This window comes from Notolepis coatsorum (assembly GCF_963971535.1).
Source record: "Notolepis coatsorum genome assembly, chromosome: 19".
NCBI lineage: Eukaryota > Metazoa > Chordata > Actinopteri > Aulopiformes > Paralepididae > Notolepis > Notolepis coatsorum.
Genome location: NC_140183.1, coordinates 81,721,226 through 81,736,115, shown reverse-complemented (window position 1 = coordinate 81,736,115; position 14,890 = coordinate 81,721,226). Strand labels below are relative to the sequence as shown.

Below are 14,890 nucleotides of genomic sequence, written 5' to 3'. Positions count from 1 at the left end.
CTTCACTCTGGAAGGTGAGGGAGGGAGAGAGGGCGAGGGAGGGGAGAGGGAAGGAGGGAGGGAGGAGGGAGGAAATGAAGAAGCAAGAAGGTGGAGATATGGGAACAGGGTGGAAAGAAAACCGGGCATGACATAAGAGCAAAATGGCCACCGTGTGAATATGGTCAATGGAGAAGCAAGGGCATAAGGTGTGTGTGTGTGGGGGGGGGGGGGGGGGGGTAGGATGTGCGATGACTGAGTGATGGAGGAGGAAAGGGTGGGAGTGAAGGAGAACAGAAGGAGGTGAAAAGGAGGTAGAAAGAGGGTGGAGTTAATGGGGGGGGAAAACAAGAGGAAAGTTTTACGCCACCAGAAGGAAGAGGAGCAAGGCAGGGCTCTGTGCCACTGTGTATCCTAGAGGGAGAGAGAGAGGGAAGGATGAAAGTCATGTTCCTGGAGGAGGAGGAGGAGGAGGAGGAGGAGGAGGAGGAGGAGGAGGAGGAGGAGGAGGAGGAGGAGGAGGAGGAGGCAGAGAAGGGAGGCTGCTACAGCTATCACAACACTTGCAGGAGCGAGGCTGGTGAAAAATGATGCCACCCTCAAACATTATGTAAGGAAACGAGAGAGGAAGCTACAGGAGAGGAGGAAGGTGAGGGGAAAGTACAGTACTGCAAAGCCTGCCACCCGGGGTCTTCGGGAGAACGAGGGCACTCGGCACCACCGCTGTCTGGGTTAAGAGGAGATGGTGAGCAGAGGGAGAGGAAGGAAGGGAGGACATGTGTAAAAACATGCGTGAGGACAGAGACACCCTACAGAGTGTCCTGATTCTCCCACAGGGTGTGTTAGACCAGCGGCTCTTCACTTGAGTCATGATGCCAAAAAAAAACAAAAAAGATGCATAGATTATCTATTCAGATTTCACATTATTTCAGGGGAGAAAAACAAAACTTTAACTACAGAGATTATAAACAAGATAATATATGTATATATTAGAGCTGGGCATAGATTCAATTTTTTAATCTAGATTAATCTACCTGCAATCCTGGAGATTAAAATGGCTCAAAAAAATTAAAAAAAAGTGTGTTCTACCCAAATAATGACCAGAGGAGGAGATTTATCCTCTCCTCTTCCTCTGAGGAGTCACTAGCTGTTCTATCGCCTTGTTCAACAGCATGAACATGTCTCTTCTTTTTGTAATTTCCAGTGTTTCTTTTAAAACTAGATTTATCGTAAATTTCTGTGCCCTTCCTTTGATGCCATTAACACTGATATTGACAGCTCTCTCCAGTGTCAAATCACTCTCTGTCAGTAGTTTCTTCTGTGCACCTTCATTTCTTAATCCACACACAAACCTGTCTCTCAATGTGTCTTTTAGTGAATCTCTAAATTCACAATGCTGCTGACTGGTTGCTCACACACAGACTGCTGCAGAAGCAGGTTTCTCAACAAATTCAGTGCAAGCTCAGTGTAACAGTTCCATGAATGAATGAATGAAAACGTTATTTAACAGATTGCAGAATGGGTACAATACAGTACGGCTCAATACATACAATTGTTAAGGGGATGCAGACCAGAGAAAGACGTTTGTCTTGTTTACATCAGGGTCCCCCATTTTCATTTCATATTGCTCCACATTGTCATTAGCCCCTTTCGTGACTGTGATGCACCGAGTGAATCCACAGTCACTTGCTCCTCAATAGGAAACCAACCTAGATTTACCATGAAGGACTGGTTCTGGCCGAACCGTTCGTTATACAAGTATCACAGAGAAATTACAAAGGTACTCACAGTTGCACGAGGGTTTCGGACAGAGATACGGGATGGTGCGTATGCGCTGTGATCACCCAACGGCGGAAATAATGCCGTTTTGAGCAGTTTATACAAATTATTTAAAATGTTTATTAGCAACGCAGAGCTTTCAAACCATCCCGTATCTCTGTCCGAAACCCTCGTGCAACTGTGAGTACCTTTGAAATAATTTTGAAAATCTGACATACAGTTCAAAGGTTACAGGCATAAACACAACTCCAACTTTGACACATTGGTGGCGCTAGAGTGCATGAGTTGTCAACATGCCACTTGGCAACAGAGATCATGTGAGGGTCCATAAACAGTCTGCCAAATGTGGGTTTGATACATTAAAGCATTTCTGAGACATGACTCAACTTCCTGTTTGGCGGCTTTGTCACCAAATTCAATTGGTGAATGCATTATGCATACAGATTATGTGTACCACGTTTCGTGCAGATTGGGGAAAATCTGTAGGAGGAGTAGCGTTTTAAGTGTTTTCACAAAATGCTAAATGGCGGCAATCCAATATGGCGGCAAATTACGTCATAGGGTTAGTTGAACTCGGCTTGAGCCAAGGATTCCAACGGTAGCTTGTTTTTGAAAATCTGACTCACCCTTCAAAAGTTGTGTGCATAAATACACCTCCAACTTTGACACTGGGAGCTGGGGACATGGGAGTTGGTGACAGGGGTCAGTGTACTTTCCCGAATCAGTCTGCCAATTTTCTTAACTTTCTGCCATACGGTTCTATGGGCTGCCAATGCCATAGACTCCAATGGCAGAAGAATAATAAGAAATGGTACAATCACTCAAGGTGGCCTACGCAGACCCCGCTTTCGGAGCCACCGATTATATTACCACACACCCCCCTACAAAAACTCTTAGTCCCTGCCTCTCAAAAGCCTCTTGCAGTTCCCCGGGGCTCGGATGCCCAGGCTGAGACCCACTAGGTTAGACCCCAGAGTATGGCTACGTGAGGTAAAGACCCCTTACATTTCTACCTCTGCTCCTCCATCCATAGGCACGCTGGGCTACAACGAGAGCGCCTTCAACATGGAGATGTCTCAGATCGGCTTCTCCACACACACCCTGGATGTGAGTCCAGTCTACAGGATCTGTGTGAATATATAGGGCTGTCAAAATGAATGCTTTAACTCTGGAGATTAATTTAAATGATTTAAAGCGTTAAAAAAAAAATCTAGATTAATCTATGGAGTGAAAAATGTTCAATATAATATAAGAAAGCTGTCTAGCTGAGTCAATGTTGATGGTTTTGTTGAACATTTGTATTTCACAGGAGAGAAATTGTATTCAAAGAAAGCTATTAAAATAGTCTTTGAATCTAAATATACTTTCTTTGTGTTGATTTTACATTAATTCCATGATTTTACTCAAGTAAATATCTGTTAAGTAGAAAAATGCGATTTTTTATCTAGATTAATTACAGAAAATTGTGAGATTAATTAGTAAAAAACTTTTTATCTATTGACAGCACTAATATATATATATATTTCTTTAGAATGTCATCTTTTACCTGTATCCCTCATGCCTGGCCTCTGACCCTCCAGGACGGGATCCTGTTTGGGATGGTGGGGGCGTATGACTGGGACGGTGGAGTGTTGAAAGAGGGCCGCAACGGACGCATCATTCCCCCCAGAGAGGCTTTTGAGGCCGAGTTCCCTCTGGAGCTGAAGAACCATGCTGCTTATCTAGGTACCCAGACGTCACACCACTGTGAAGTGCTACAGGTTCACTTTGAAGGCGGCAGTACTTTCAACCGGTGACATGTCTTACTTGTATGTGCAGGTTACACAGTATCGTCTGTGGTCGTGGGGGACTGGAAGACGCTGTACGTCGCTGGGGCTCCCAGGTTCAAACACAAAGGCAAAGTCATCCTGTTTGAACTCAGCAATGATGGCGACGTCAACATAGCTCAGGCCCTCAATGGGGAACAGGTACTAGTCTTTCTTTCTTTCTTTCTTTCTTTCTTTCTTTCTTTCTTTCTTTCTTTTTTTCTTTCTTTCTTTCTTCATTCCGTCCTTTCATAGAAAACGGTGAAACATAACAAGACTACAGAAACCTTTACTTTTTTTCTTTCTTCTAGAAAGTAAAGCTAGGCCGCCACCTACTGGTAGTAAACAGAAGTATTACCTCCCTCCTCTGTACAGTGGATTCTCACTGTAATCTGTGTGGCTTTGCTCCCGTCAGACTGGTAGCCGATGAGCGTGACGGTGCAACACAGGATCCTAGGGCTGATGACAACAGGTCAAGTTTTACACACGTCTCTCTAACTAAAAGAAGCCGGAAGGGAAACAGACTGCAATAAGCAACTTCTCCTTCATCCTCCCTGGGAACTAATGACTAATAACCAGAATAACAAATTCTGGAATGGAACCTTCAATTGATTCGAAGATCGCATGAAGTCTGACTGAAATCAAAGGTTTTCATCGTGTTGCCAAGCTAAGGTTGCATTTGCACTCAATCAGCCGCACGTCCTCCGTTGAAAGTTAATGGGAGGGATTGGTTTGCCCCCCAATGTTGCTCCGGGTGAGAGAACGTGCACGTCCGGTGACTCCCTCCCTCCCTGTGTGCAGATCGGGTCCTACTATGGCAGTGAGGTGTGTGTGCTGGATATCGACCAGGACGGCATCACGGATGTCCTGCTGGTGGCAGCACCCATGTACCTGGGCTCAGGCAACAAGGAGGCCGGCAAAGTGTACATCTACACACTGAGTGGGGTGAGGCAGGCCACAGCGTCTACACCTGTGTAGTATCACATCATATTATATATCATATTAGAATAAACAGCATCCGTCAGTGTTTTGATTCGGTTTTCTCACCTAAACATCATCTTCTTTTACACACATTTTGTCTCCATCCCTTCCTCTCGACTTGTCCCCCAGGAGGAGGTGTTTATATTCAACGGCACTCTGAGGGCGGACGAGAAGGCACAGGACGCCAGGTTTGGCTACGCCATGGCGGCCGCTCCTGATCTCAACCACGACGGCTACACTGACCTGCTGGTGGGAGCCCCGCTGGAGGACGACCACAGAGGGGCCATCTATATCTACCACGGAGAGGGCATCTACATCATCCACAGTTTCAAACAGGTAGAAGACACCGCAAGGCTATCTCAAACCCCGCCCTCTTTTCTTGATCATCCAATCACAACGGTTGCTTCCCTCGGACAGCGACGGCTGTGATTGGAGGATCAAGAAAAGAAGGCGGGTTGGAGATTGGTAGATTAATTCCATACTATGTTGCAAATGCTAACCTAATGCTGTTTCTTTCTTTCTTTTTGCCTATCTATCTGCCTGTCTGTCTGTATCTCTCTCTCTCTCCCTCTTTCTCTCTCCAGCGTATCCCAGCGTCGTCCCTCTCCCCCACGCTGCGTTATTTTGGTCGGAGTGTGAGCGCGCGGCTGGACCTGGATGGAGATGAGTTGTTGGACCTGGCAGTGGGAGCTCAGGGCAATGCTGTACTGCTCAGGTAGGTAGAGATGTGGGAGCTCAGGGCAATGCTGTACTGCTCAGGTAGGTAGAGATGTGGGAGCTCAGGGCAATGCTGTACTGCTCAGGTAGGTGACATTAGACAAGACCGCCCGGATCCCCCAGGACAAACACCCCACCCTCACTCCGCCACTATATTGTGCCTTTGACCACCTCGGCTGCCGCAGTCCACAATTCAATACCTGCTTGTCCCACCCCAACCACACGAGCAGTCGAGATCTCCAAATAAATAACATCCAGCAATGTCAGGGACCAGTTAATTACTGTGAGCTTCTCAGGTTCTTTCCATCTCATAGCGATAAGCTTTTTGGCTGCCGTCTACTACCTTCTATTCTATGGATCCTGTTGTTTTCAGAAAAATGGGTAACAGAGACTTGATCAGCATAATCCATCATTTTGACATCTATTAAATAGTTTCCTGAAAACATAGTTAATAACCGAATTGTGTTTTTAACCTAGTCTATGTCTAATTGTGTTTTTAACCTAGTCTATGTCTAATTGAATTTCACCAATACACACATTAATCATGTTACGAAGATTGGCTTCTTTCATCTTAGAAATATTGCACGAATTAGAGCCTATCTGTCCCTGGATGATGCAAAAACGCTGATCCACGCTTTTCTTTTCTCTCGGCTTGATTATTGTAATGCACCTTTTTCTGGCCTGCCAAAGAAAACAACTGACAGATTACAACTTGTCCAAAATGCGGCAGCCAGAATTTTAACTAGAACTAAGATGAGGGAACATATTACTCCAGTTTTAGCTTCACTGCATTGGCTCCCGGTTGTTTTCAGGATTGATTTAAAAATTCTCTTGCTTGTTTTTAAAGCTCTTGACTCATTCAGGGCCGAGGCCTTTCCTCATCCTGTTCTAGCCAGGTTTCCATTACATATTTTCACTGTGCGTCACCTTGTTTGTAGAGCTATCTATATTCTATATTATAGCTATGGATACAATACTATGGTCATTTGACAGTAACTATCTTCTGTCCAAGATGCAAAAAAGAATACATTTTAGCATGAATACGTCCGCACGTTATGTCGTGGTGAATATAAGTATAATTTCTGAATGATCCGGGCTATAGGCTGGCTATAGGGCGCAGCGTGAATTCTACTAAAAGCATTGGCGTTTCGTCCCTGGACACGCTACTACTTCCAAATCAAATGTATATAATAGGTATTATGTTTCATCATGAATGCATGAAAGGGGGGGGGGGGGGTCGTTTCTCATGCTTTGATTGCCAGTAACGACATTAGTTATTACCACAACACACGCCGATTAGCTGGATCGGTATGAAAACATTGTTGGATCAAGCTGAAATTGACGTCAGATAGTCCTTACCTGTGGTCAGGGGTATTCCAAAAAGAATATTCCAATTGTTTGATCGCCATCTGGTCCATCTGATGTCCATCTGGTCCACGACATAATCCAGCACAACACATCCAACGATTCAATGCGATCGAGTGAAGCCCTAGGCTTCCCTGTACTAGAAAACTGCGCCCGGAGCGGTTTAAAACGTAACACCCGGTCTGGAACAGGGTTTACTGCACTCTCGATACTGCCAACTAGCAGGATCTGGCCGGTACTGCACCCTCGGTGTCCCAGTATGCCTTTTAATGCCAACATACGGGTCCGTGACATTGAATAGAATATTAAAATAAAAATATACGTTTATGGCCCTTAACCGTTGGCGCCCAATAACGTATATAAACGTTGTTGGCCGTGAAAGAGTTAATGGTCTGGCACCGTCCTACCACTGTGACTGCCTACATAGACATGTTCCAAACCGCCCCCTCAAGTCCAAGTGCGGACCTGCTCCAGGTGCCGACAATGAAATAAGAAATATGGCGAAGAAGCTTTTTGTTTCTATGGACCGACGGCTTGGAATAAAAATTCTTTTTGGTGAAGCACAAATAATTATATTATATTGTATGTTAAATTATATTTTTAAAACATCCCCCAATGTGTGTCAGTGGTGGCTGTGAGTAAAAAATATTGGGGAGGACGGGAGAGATACAAAAATGTTTAATAAAGAAGTACAGACAGGGGCGGCTAGGTGGTGCAGTGGGCAAGGCGCTCACCACCAATGCAGGAGACGCTGGGTTCGAGCCCAGCTCTCCGCCTTGCTATCAGCTTGGTTGGTCGTTCATACTAACACAATTGGCAGTATTAGGGGGTGGGAAGCTGATGGGTGGGGATCGGACGTTGTGGACAGCGACTCCTACAGGTCGGTTGGTGCGCCTGCGCAGCAGAATCAGGAAGCGACGGGGGCGGCGTACCCTCCAAAACGCAGACCCCCGACGCTGAGAGATCGCGCTGTGCAGGTGAAAAGATCAAAAAAGAAAGAAAGAAAGAAGTACAGACACACAGTGTGGTTATAAAGACAGCAGACAGACACTACAGTTAAAGACAAAAGGCACTAGTAAAATAACTTGGAGTAACTCTTGACACACACGCCTCACTTACAAACATCACATCAATAGCTTAGTCAAGAAGGCAAATCAAAAACTATTTGTTTACAGCCAGATCATCAGACCATTTCTTACCCTCACTGTTTCAAAGACATATCTACATGCAATTTTTCTTTCACCAATATCTTACTGTCTCCCAATCTGGTCCCTCACAACAAAGGAAATTATAGGAAATTATATGGGTAGGCGGGGTGGGGGAAACTGTACAACTGTACAAGCAAAACTGTACATTGGAATATCGATGAAACCATACTAGAAGAGGGTCTCGTGTATTCTTGGGTTAGGTCATTTACTGTACATTGGAGGGGGTTGGGTTAGGACATTACATTCACATCACTCAGCACTATAGGAAATGAACGACACACACACACACACACACACACACACACACACACACACACACACACACACACACACAGAGGCCAGGCCACAGCCAATTAATTCATAATCAACACAGGCTCCAACTCAATATCAATAACCACGGCGCGCGTCGCCAACACACACTCACGTGCGCCGCCGTGCTAAAGAGGTCCTGCATTACACACGCAGGGCCACAGCGGGCCAATTAATTCATAATCAACACAGGCTACTAAATATATAAAAAAAAAAAATCACTCACCATTGACGACTTACTTCTTACGAGGAAATAGTGTCCCTCGTAAATAGACTCCCTCCCATCTGATCACTTGTAAATTAAATCCATCCTTCGATTTTTTTTTACATTTTTTTTAAATCCCCCCCCCCCCCCCCCCCCCCCCCCTTCTTTTTCCGATTTTTCTCCCATCCCACTGTTAGTCGTTATGCCAATTCCCAACCCCCTTCCTGGTTGTTGCGCACCCCCCCCCTACTGTTGGTCCGGGAGGCCGGAGACTATCACATGCTTTCCTCCGACACATGTGCAGCCAGCCGGCAGCCAGCCTGGCAGCGCAGACTCTCACCGGGAGAGTGTAACGTGTGGAAGGTCACACTACCTCCCTCCAGATCCTTCCCTCGCTGTGCAGGCGCCCCGACCGAACTGTAGGAGTCGCTGTTTACAACGACCAGGACCCACCCACCAGCTTTCCCACCCCTAACACTGCCAATTGTGTTAGTATGAGCGACCAGCCAAGCTGGTAGCAACGCCGAGAGTTGGGCTCGAACCCAGCGTCTCCTGCGTTGGTGGCGAGTGCCTTGCCCACTACACCACCTAGCCACCTCGATATTTTCTGATGAAAAAGGTCTCCATTCGTCTTCCCCAGCCAGCCCACTCAGAGCGAGACTATGTCGGCCCGTCTGACCAGGTAGTTCGATAACCTTGGTCGTGGGGGTCTATCTGGGGTTGCTTGGTAGGTTTCAATGCAACTCCCGATTCTCCCTGGCCACAGGTAAACACATGTTTCGCGAATCCTCCCCCAAACTCCTTATACTAGCTCCGATTCCTGTACAAAGAGTCGTGTTGACGCTTCCACCCTAGCCGTCTCATTAGCTGGCGCCAATCTCTGATTGGATCTTAAGTTTGTCTGTCAACACAATGTGGCACGGCGTGAACGCCAATCAATCAAGTGCGCCTAACCTCACTACCCGCCTTTTTTAAACTCAAATACCCTATTTTGATTGGATAATTATATTCTTAAGCCCAACCCGTGCAATCTTTTTGCAGTGACTGATTGACAGCTGGCCATTATGTGTTACTGTTATGGGATCAGGCCAGGTGAGAGAGCTCAGAGCTGTCACTTGGACATTTTTGAAGAAGAAAAAAATTCACTGGCATTGTTTTTTTCACAGAGGAAAACATTTCTAATAAGAAAAATATATAATAATAATAATAAAAAATATATATATATATGTATATTAACACTTTCTCTGCCACGCTTATATCCATCACACACACACACACACACACACGATATTGTCCAACTCTTAATTTCCGATACCGATATCAACCGATATCAACCAATACCGATATATGCAGGGTTTCCCCCCCCCCAAAAATTTAATAATTTCAGGTAATTAACATTACATATCTCTTGTTGTGGAATTAACACAACATTATGCATACTTTTGACAATAAATAAAATCAGAATTTGTTCTTACTTGCTTGCCTGGGTAAATAAAGGTTATAGAAAAAAAATTTAAATAAAAAAATCGAAAACCGATACCGATATTTTCCGATATCACATTTTAATGCCGATATCGGCCGATAATATCGGTAGGCCGATCGGACATCCCTAATCTAGATGCACCTGTTTAAGATAATATTAGTCACATAATAGGAATTCAGGTTTTACAGTGGATTTTTCCCTTAGATGTATGGATTTTCCCTTAGGGACTGGTTAATGTCCATACTCTAAATCTAGACTGAACTTTCAAAGAAAATATTAATAATGAATAGGTAAGGTTAAGAGAGTGTGCATGTACTGTAATGTTACATTAGCACTGGTTGGAGGCCACAGATATTTCCGTTGTACTTTACTTGTGCTGTATCATGACACTACATTTTAATCTAATCTAATTGTGAAAGCAATCATACGAACCACAGTTGCCTTGAGGCTCCAGGTAATGCGTTGTTAGTCCAACACGCTCCGAATTGCAGTCCAAAAGAAAAGATGACGCTGATCCGATGTACTTTCAAAACAAACAGGATTTATTGGAAAGCGAGTCACAACAGCCCCAATAGCTGCCTACCACTTTAAAACAAACAAAAAGGGTTATGTAAATTAACGTAAACTGTCAATCAAATGCAAATTGAGTGCGGTGGAAAAACGATATGGTACCGCTCCACCTGGGCCTGCATTAACTCTAAATCACCTGCCATGTTATAGGAGGGGTTAGGGGGAACGTGGGAAAAAAGGGGAGTTGACCAGGTAAGTCTCCATCTTGGAATTCATTGACATATATTAATAAACACAAAGCACGAATGGCATAATAAACTATATGTCTAAGGGGGCAATAAAGATACAATTTATCATCATATGATTTGGCTCCTACATGTCGGCCTCTAATTGTCCTTGTAGGCAAACGAAACAATTACAACTTTCAAAATATAAAAAAGGAGCCAAAATGTATAGTCCATTCAAAAATCAAAATCCAAGCAAAAAAATCTTCCATCTTCCAAGTGATCAGTAAGGGTGTATTAGTGAACAGGGTGGGGGGCGGTGTGTGTTCTATGTAGGAGCCTCGAGCAGCGGGCACAACTTTGTGATCGGTCTGCGAAGAGTGCTAGTCTGGGTTCTCACTTGAACCTGTCTAACCAGTCCTCTGGAGTCGGGCACGGTTTGTATGACCCGCCCCAGGACCCAGGAGTTGCGGGGGGCAGTATCATCAATGATGAGAACAATATCTCCGGTATCAAAGTTCCTTCTTTTCCGTATCCATTTTTGGCGTTCCTGTAACTCGGGCAGGTACTCCTTTGTCCATCTCTTCAAAAAAAGGTCGGCCATATATTGTACCTGCCGCCATCTGCGTCTAGGGTAGCAGTCCTCTGGTGTGAACACTCCAGGTGCTACAGAAGGTTTGGTGTTCATCACAAGTAGGTGGTTGGGTGTGAGAGGTTCTAGGTCGTTAGGGTCATTAGAGGCTGTGGTGATGGGCCTGTCGTCGATGATTGATTCTACCTCACATAACAAGGTCTGCAGACTTTCTTCGTCAAGTGTCTGTTGCTGTAGAATAGCGCAACACACACACACACACACACACACACACACACACACTCTGCCCGCACTGCCCGTCTGAGAGAGCAGGGAGAGAGAGAGAGAGAGATATAGCCCGCGCTGCCCGTCTGAGAGATGGGAGTCAGGTGAGGAGGAGGCGGCGTGTGAATGGAAGGACTGGCCGAGGGGCTAATAGGAGCTGTCAATCAAGACGGCGTCACGGACGGGATGCACTCAAGTATCACTCGTGCTAAATATGAACTGACGAGTGTCTCTCTGTGTGTGTGTGTGTGTGTGTGTGTGTGTGTGTGTGTGTGTGTGTGTGTGTGTGTGTGTGTGTGTGTGTGCAGATGGGGTTCAGCATGCATTATGGGAAAGTGGACCCCTGCTGTCACTGAGTGATTGCATCTTAATCCATTATGTAAACAGCAATGGTCTAATAAATGTTTAAGGTTCTTAGATGGATCCCCTGCTGCCTCCTCCTCCTCCTCCTCCTCCTCCTCCTCCTCCTCCTCCTCCTCCTCCTCCACGGGGAGCAGCGTACTGGCTCATATTAAATGGCAGGCCATGCATTATGCAGCAGCTTAGGCGACCGTGCTGGATCTTCATGTCCTCGGCTACAGTCCACTTGTCGCTGCTCTGGTCGTAGCGCTCCACGTTGGAGATGGTGCTGAAGTCATCATTGTAGCCTCCGACCACGAAGAGCAGGTCGTCCAGCACCGCGATGCCAAAGCTGCGGCGGGGGGTGAGCATGTTGGGCAGGGCGCTCCAGGAGTCAGTCAAGGGGCTGTAGGCCTCCGCGCTACACAGGACTCCACGGCCCCACCCTCCCACCTGAGGACAGGACACATGAGAGGAATGTTTTAGTGTGTGGCTCAGGCAGGCAGACACTGTATTAATCCATTTAGGGAAATGAGGGAATCACAGCAGCATGGCAAGTCAAATGATACATATCTATAGAAATATCGAGTATAAAGCATTTGTCTCCGTGTGCACCTACCGCATAGACTTGTTCTCCGTATGCAGCCACTCCCACTCCGCTACGCCTGCTGCTCATGGGGGCGATCAGAGTCCACTGGTCGGTGTCTGGGCTGTAGCACTCAGCTGTGAACAGACGCTCCCCCCAGTTCTCGCCACCACAGATGTAAACCTGTAATAAGAAAGAATATTCTAATTTAGTTTATATATTCCATTTGATTTCATTCTACTTTAATTGTCTGTTAATGTTGATGCACCAAAGGACCCAGACACATCTTTTGTATGTGCAAGCTTACTTGGCAATAAAGACATTTATGATTTCTGATCTAACGTTCCTTGGGTTCATCTAGCACCCTGTGTCCCTCAGTTCCACCCACCTTGCCCTGGAGGGCTGCTGCCCCGGCGGCGCTCCTGCGCTCCAGCATGGGTGAGATCACTGTCCACTGGTTGATTTCAGGCTCATATCGCTCTGCGGTGTTCGTCTCCATCTGTGACGTCTGTTCGTCTCCGTTGTGGGATATTTGTAGATATCCTGATGAAGAATGTTCTCAGTCAACCGAGGCTTGGATAATAACAAGGGTTTATTAACCAAACAGATAGAATTACATAGAGAGAATGGCTGAGGGCTTCCCCCAGGTGATCAGCTGAAATGACCCAGGTAAGAAGACCTCGATTGTGGTCGGGAGGAGCCCTTTATAGTTCAACAAGGGGGGTGTGTGGTCCCATTTGATAGGTCAATTGGGGGGGGGGGTACAGGTTTGGGGAGAGGAATGTCTTATTCCACAGAGAGGGGGGGGGGGGGGGGTGCAGGTAAGGGGGGACACAGGGGAGGGGAGTATATTTACATGAGGACATATTATACCACACCGTCATACCCTCCCATGGCGTAGATACAGCCGCCCAACACGACCACGCTGAGCTGATAGCGGCGTGAGTGCATGGGAGCCGCCTGCAGCCAGCTGCGAGTGACGGGGTTGAACCTGCGCACACTGTTGAGAGTCTTTCTGCCGTCCCGGCCACCGACGCAGTAGACCAGACCGTGGAGATAAGCGGTGCCGTGGCGTCTCCGGGGACTCTCCCCCTCAACACTCACGTCCATCCATCCACCGGCTTGGATATCGTAAGCCTCCATGGTCAGGATGCCGCCATCCCGGTATCCGATGGCCAATAGGACCTCTTGGGGCAGGCGTGGACGGGTCAAGGGGTTTGGGAGCCTGTCGGAGCCAGGGGGGTTCAGGACGCTGAGGATGAGAGGCCTGCAGTCGTGGCTGTCCCTCACCACAGGGTTGTTCTGGACGTTGCTCCTGAAGTAGTCAGGCCTCATCAAGCCCATGCGAACCTGGGAAGAAACAAGCAGACAGCGGGTACAACTTAGACATCGGTTGTAGATAGGGATGTCCGATATTATCGGCCTACCGATATTATCGGCCGATATCGGCATTAAAATGTGATATCGGAAAATATCGGTATCGGTTTTCAATTTTTTTCCTTTTATTTAATTTCTTTCTATAACCTTTATTTACCCAGGCAAGCAAGTAAGAACCAATTCTGATTTTATTTATTGTCAAAAGTATGCATAATGTTATGTTACTTCCACAACAAGAGATATGTAATGTTAATTACCTGAAATTATTCCATTTTTTTGGGGGGAAAACCCTGCATATATCGGTATCGGTTGATATCGGTTGATATCGGTATCGGAAATTAAGAGTTGGACAATATCGGTATATCGGTATCGGTAAAAAAGCCAATATCGAGCATCCCTAGTTGTAGACGGTTTCACTGGAATTCTGTTGGTAGGGAACAGTTTGGACCCAAGTGTTTGAGAACCACTGTACTAGGGAACCTAGAGTTGTTTTAATGTAATGCACAGTAATACAATTAGTTACCTTGGGCAGCAGCAAAGGGATGTGTGTTTTACGCTCCTCACGGGAGTGGTCGATCCAACGGAGGACGGCCTCGAACACCGTTTCCTCGCTCTTCACGTTCAGATCATCCCTCTCGATGATGTCCACCAGTTGCTGCGGGGACAGCTCCACAAACTCCTGTGAGACGCGCAGCATCTCCTCAAAGTGGCACACGATGCAGAGATGGGCCTTGCGCCTCAGGTCAGGGCAGTTGTAGATGTCCGCCAACCTCCAGATGCCGACACAGTTTTCCAGAGACAGCTGGCCTTCTAGGAAGTCAGAGCACGCTCCTACTATGCCAGTGACGAGAAGCTGGTCTGCAGCCACCAGAAGCTCTTCCACGTTCTCTGCTGTCACCAGCACAAGGCGTGTGTAGGAGTACTCTATGATGAGCTGCATCATACCCGGGGACACCCCAGGGATACTGTAGACTGCTTTCTCTGAGTCACTCCAGCGAGTGAAGAGGGCTCTGTGGGACGCAGAGTATAGAGATATCTGATGAGTAAACAGTAAGCAACATTCTGTCCTGTGTAGTCATATAATTTCACTGTAGAAGTATAGGGTCTTAGCACAGTAGAAGTATAGTATCTTTTTACAGTAGAAGTACAGTATAGTATCTGTTTACA

At 46.4% G+C, this 14,890-nt stretch overlaps 1 protein-coding gene across 1 annotated transcript in view; it reads left to right on the top strand.

The window, feature by feature from the left end:
- itga10 (integrin, alpha 10) overlaps positions 1 to 14,890 on the top strand; it is a 134,819-nt gene that overhangs the window by 88,169 nt on the left and 31,760 nt on the right. Inside the window, exons 9-15 of the mRNA XM_084336733.1 lie at positions 5 to 14; positions 2,792 to 2,865; positions 3,339 to 3,483; positions 3,577 to 3,725; positions 4,365 to 4,508; positions 4,674 to 4,880; positions 5,129 to 5,259. Of these exons, the coding sequence (XP_084192859.1) occupies positions 5 to 14; positions 2,792 to 2,865; positions 3,339 to 3,483; positions 3,577 to 3,725; positions 4,365 to 4,508; positions 4,674 to 4,880; positions 5,129 to 5,259 (860 nt within the window). The remainder of the gene's footprint in view (positions 1 to 4; positions 15 to 2,791; positions 2,866 to 3,338; positions 3,484 to 3,576; positions 3,726 to 4,364; positions 4,509 to 4,673; positions 4,881 to 5,128; positions 5,260 to 14,890) is intronic.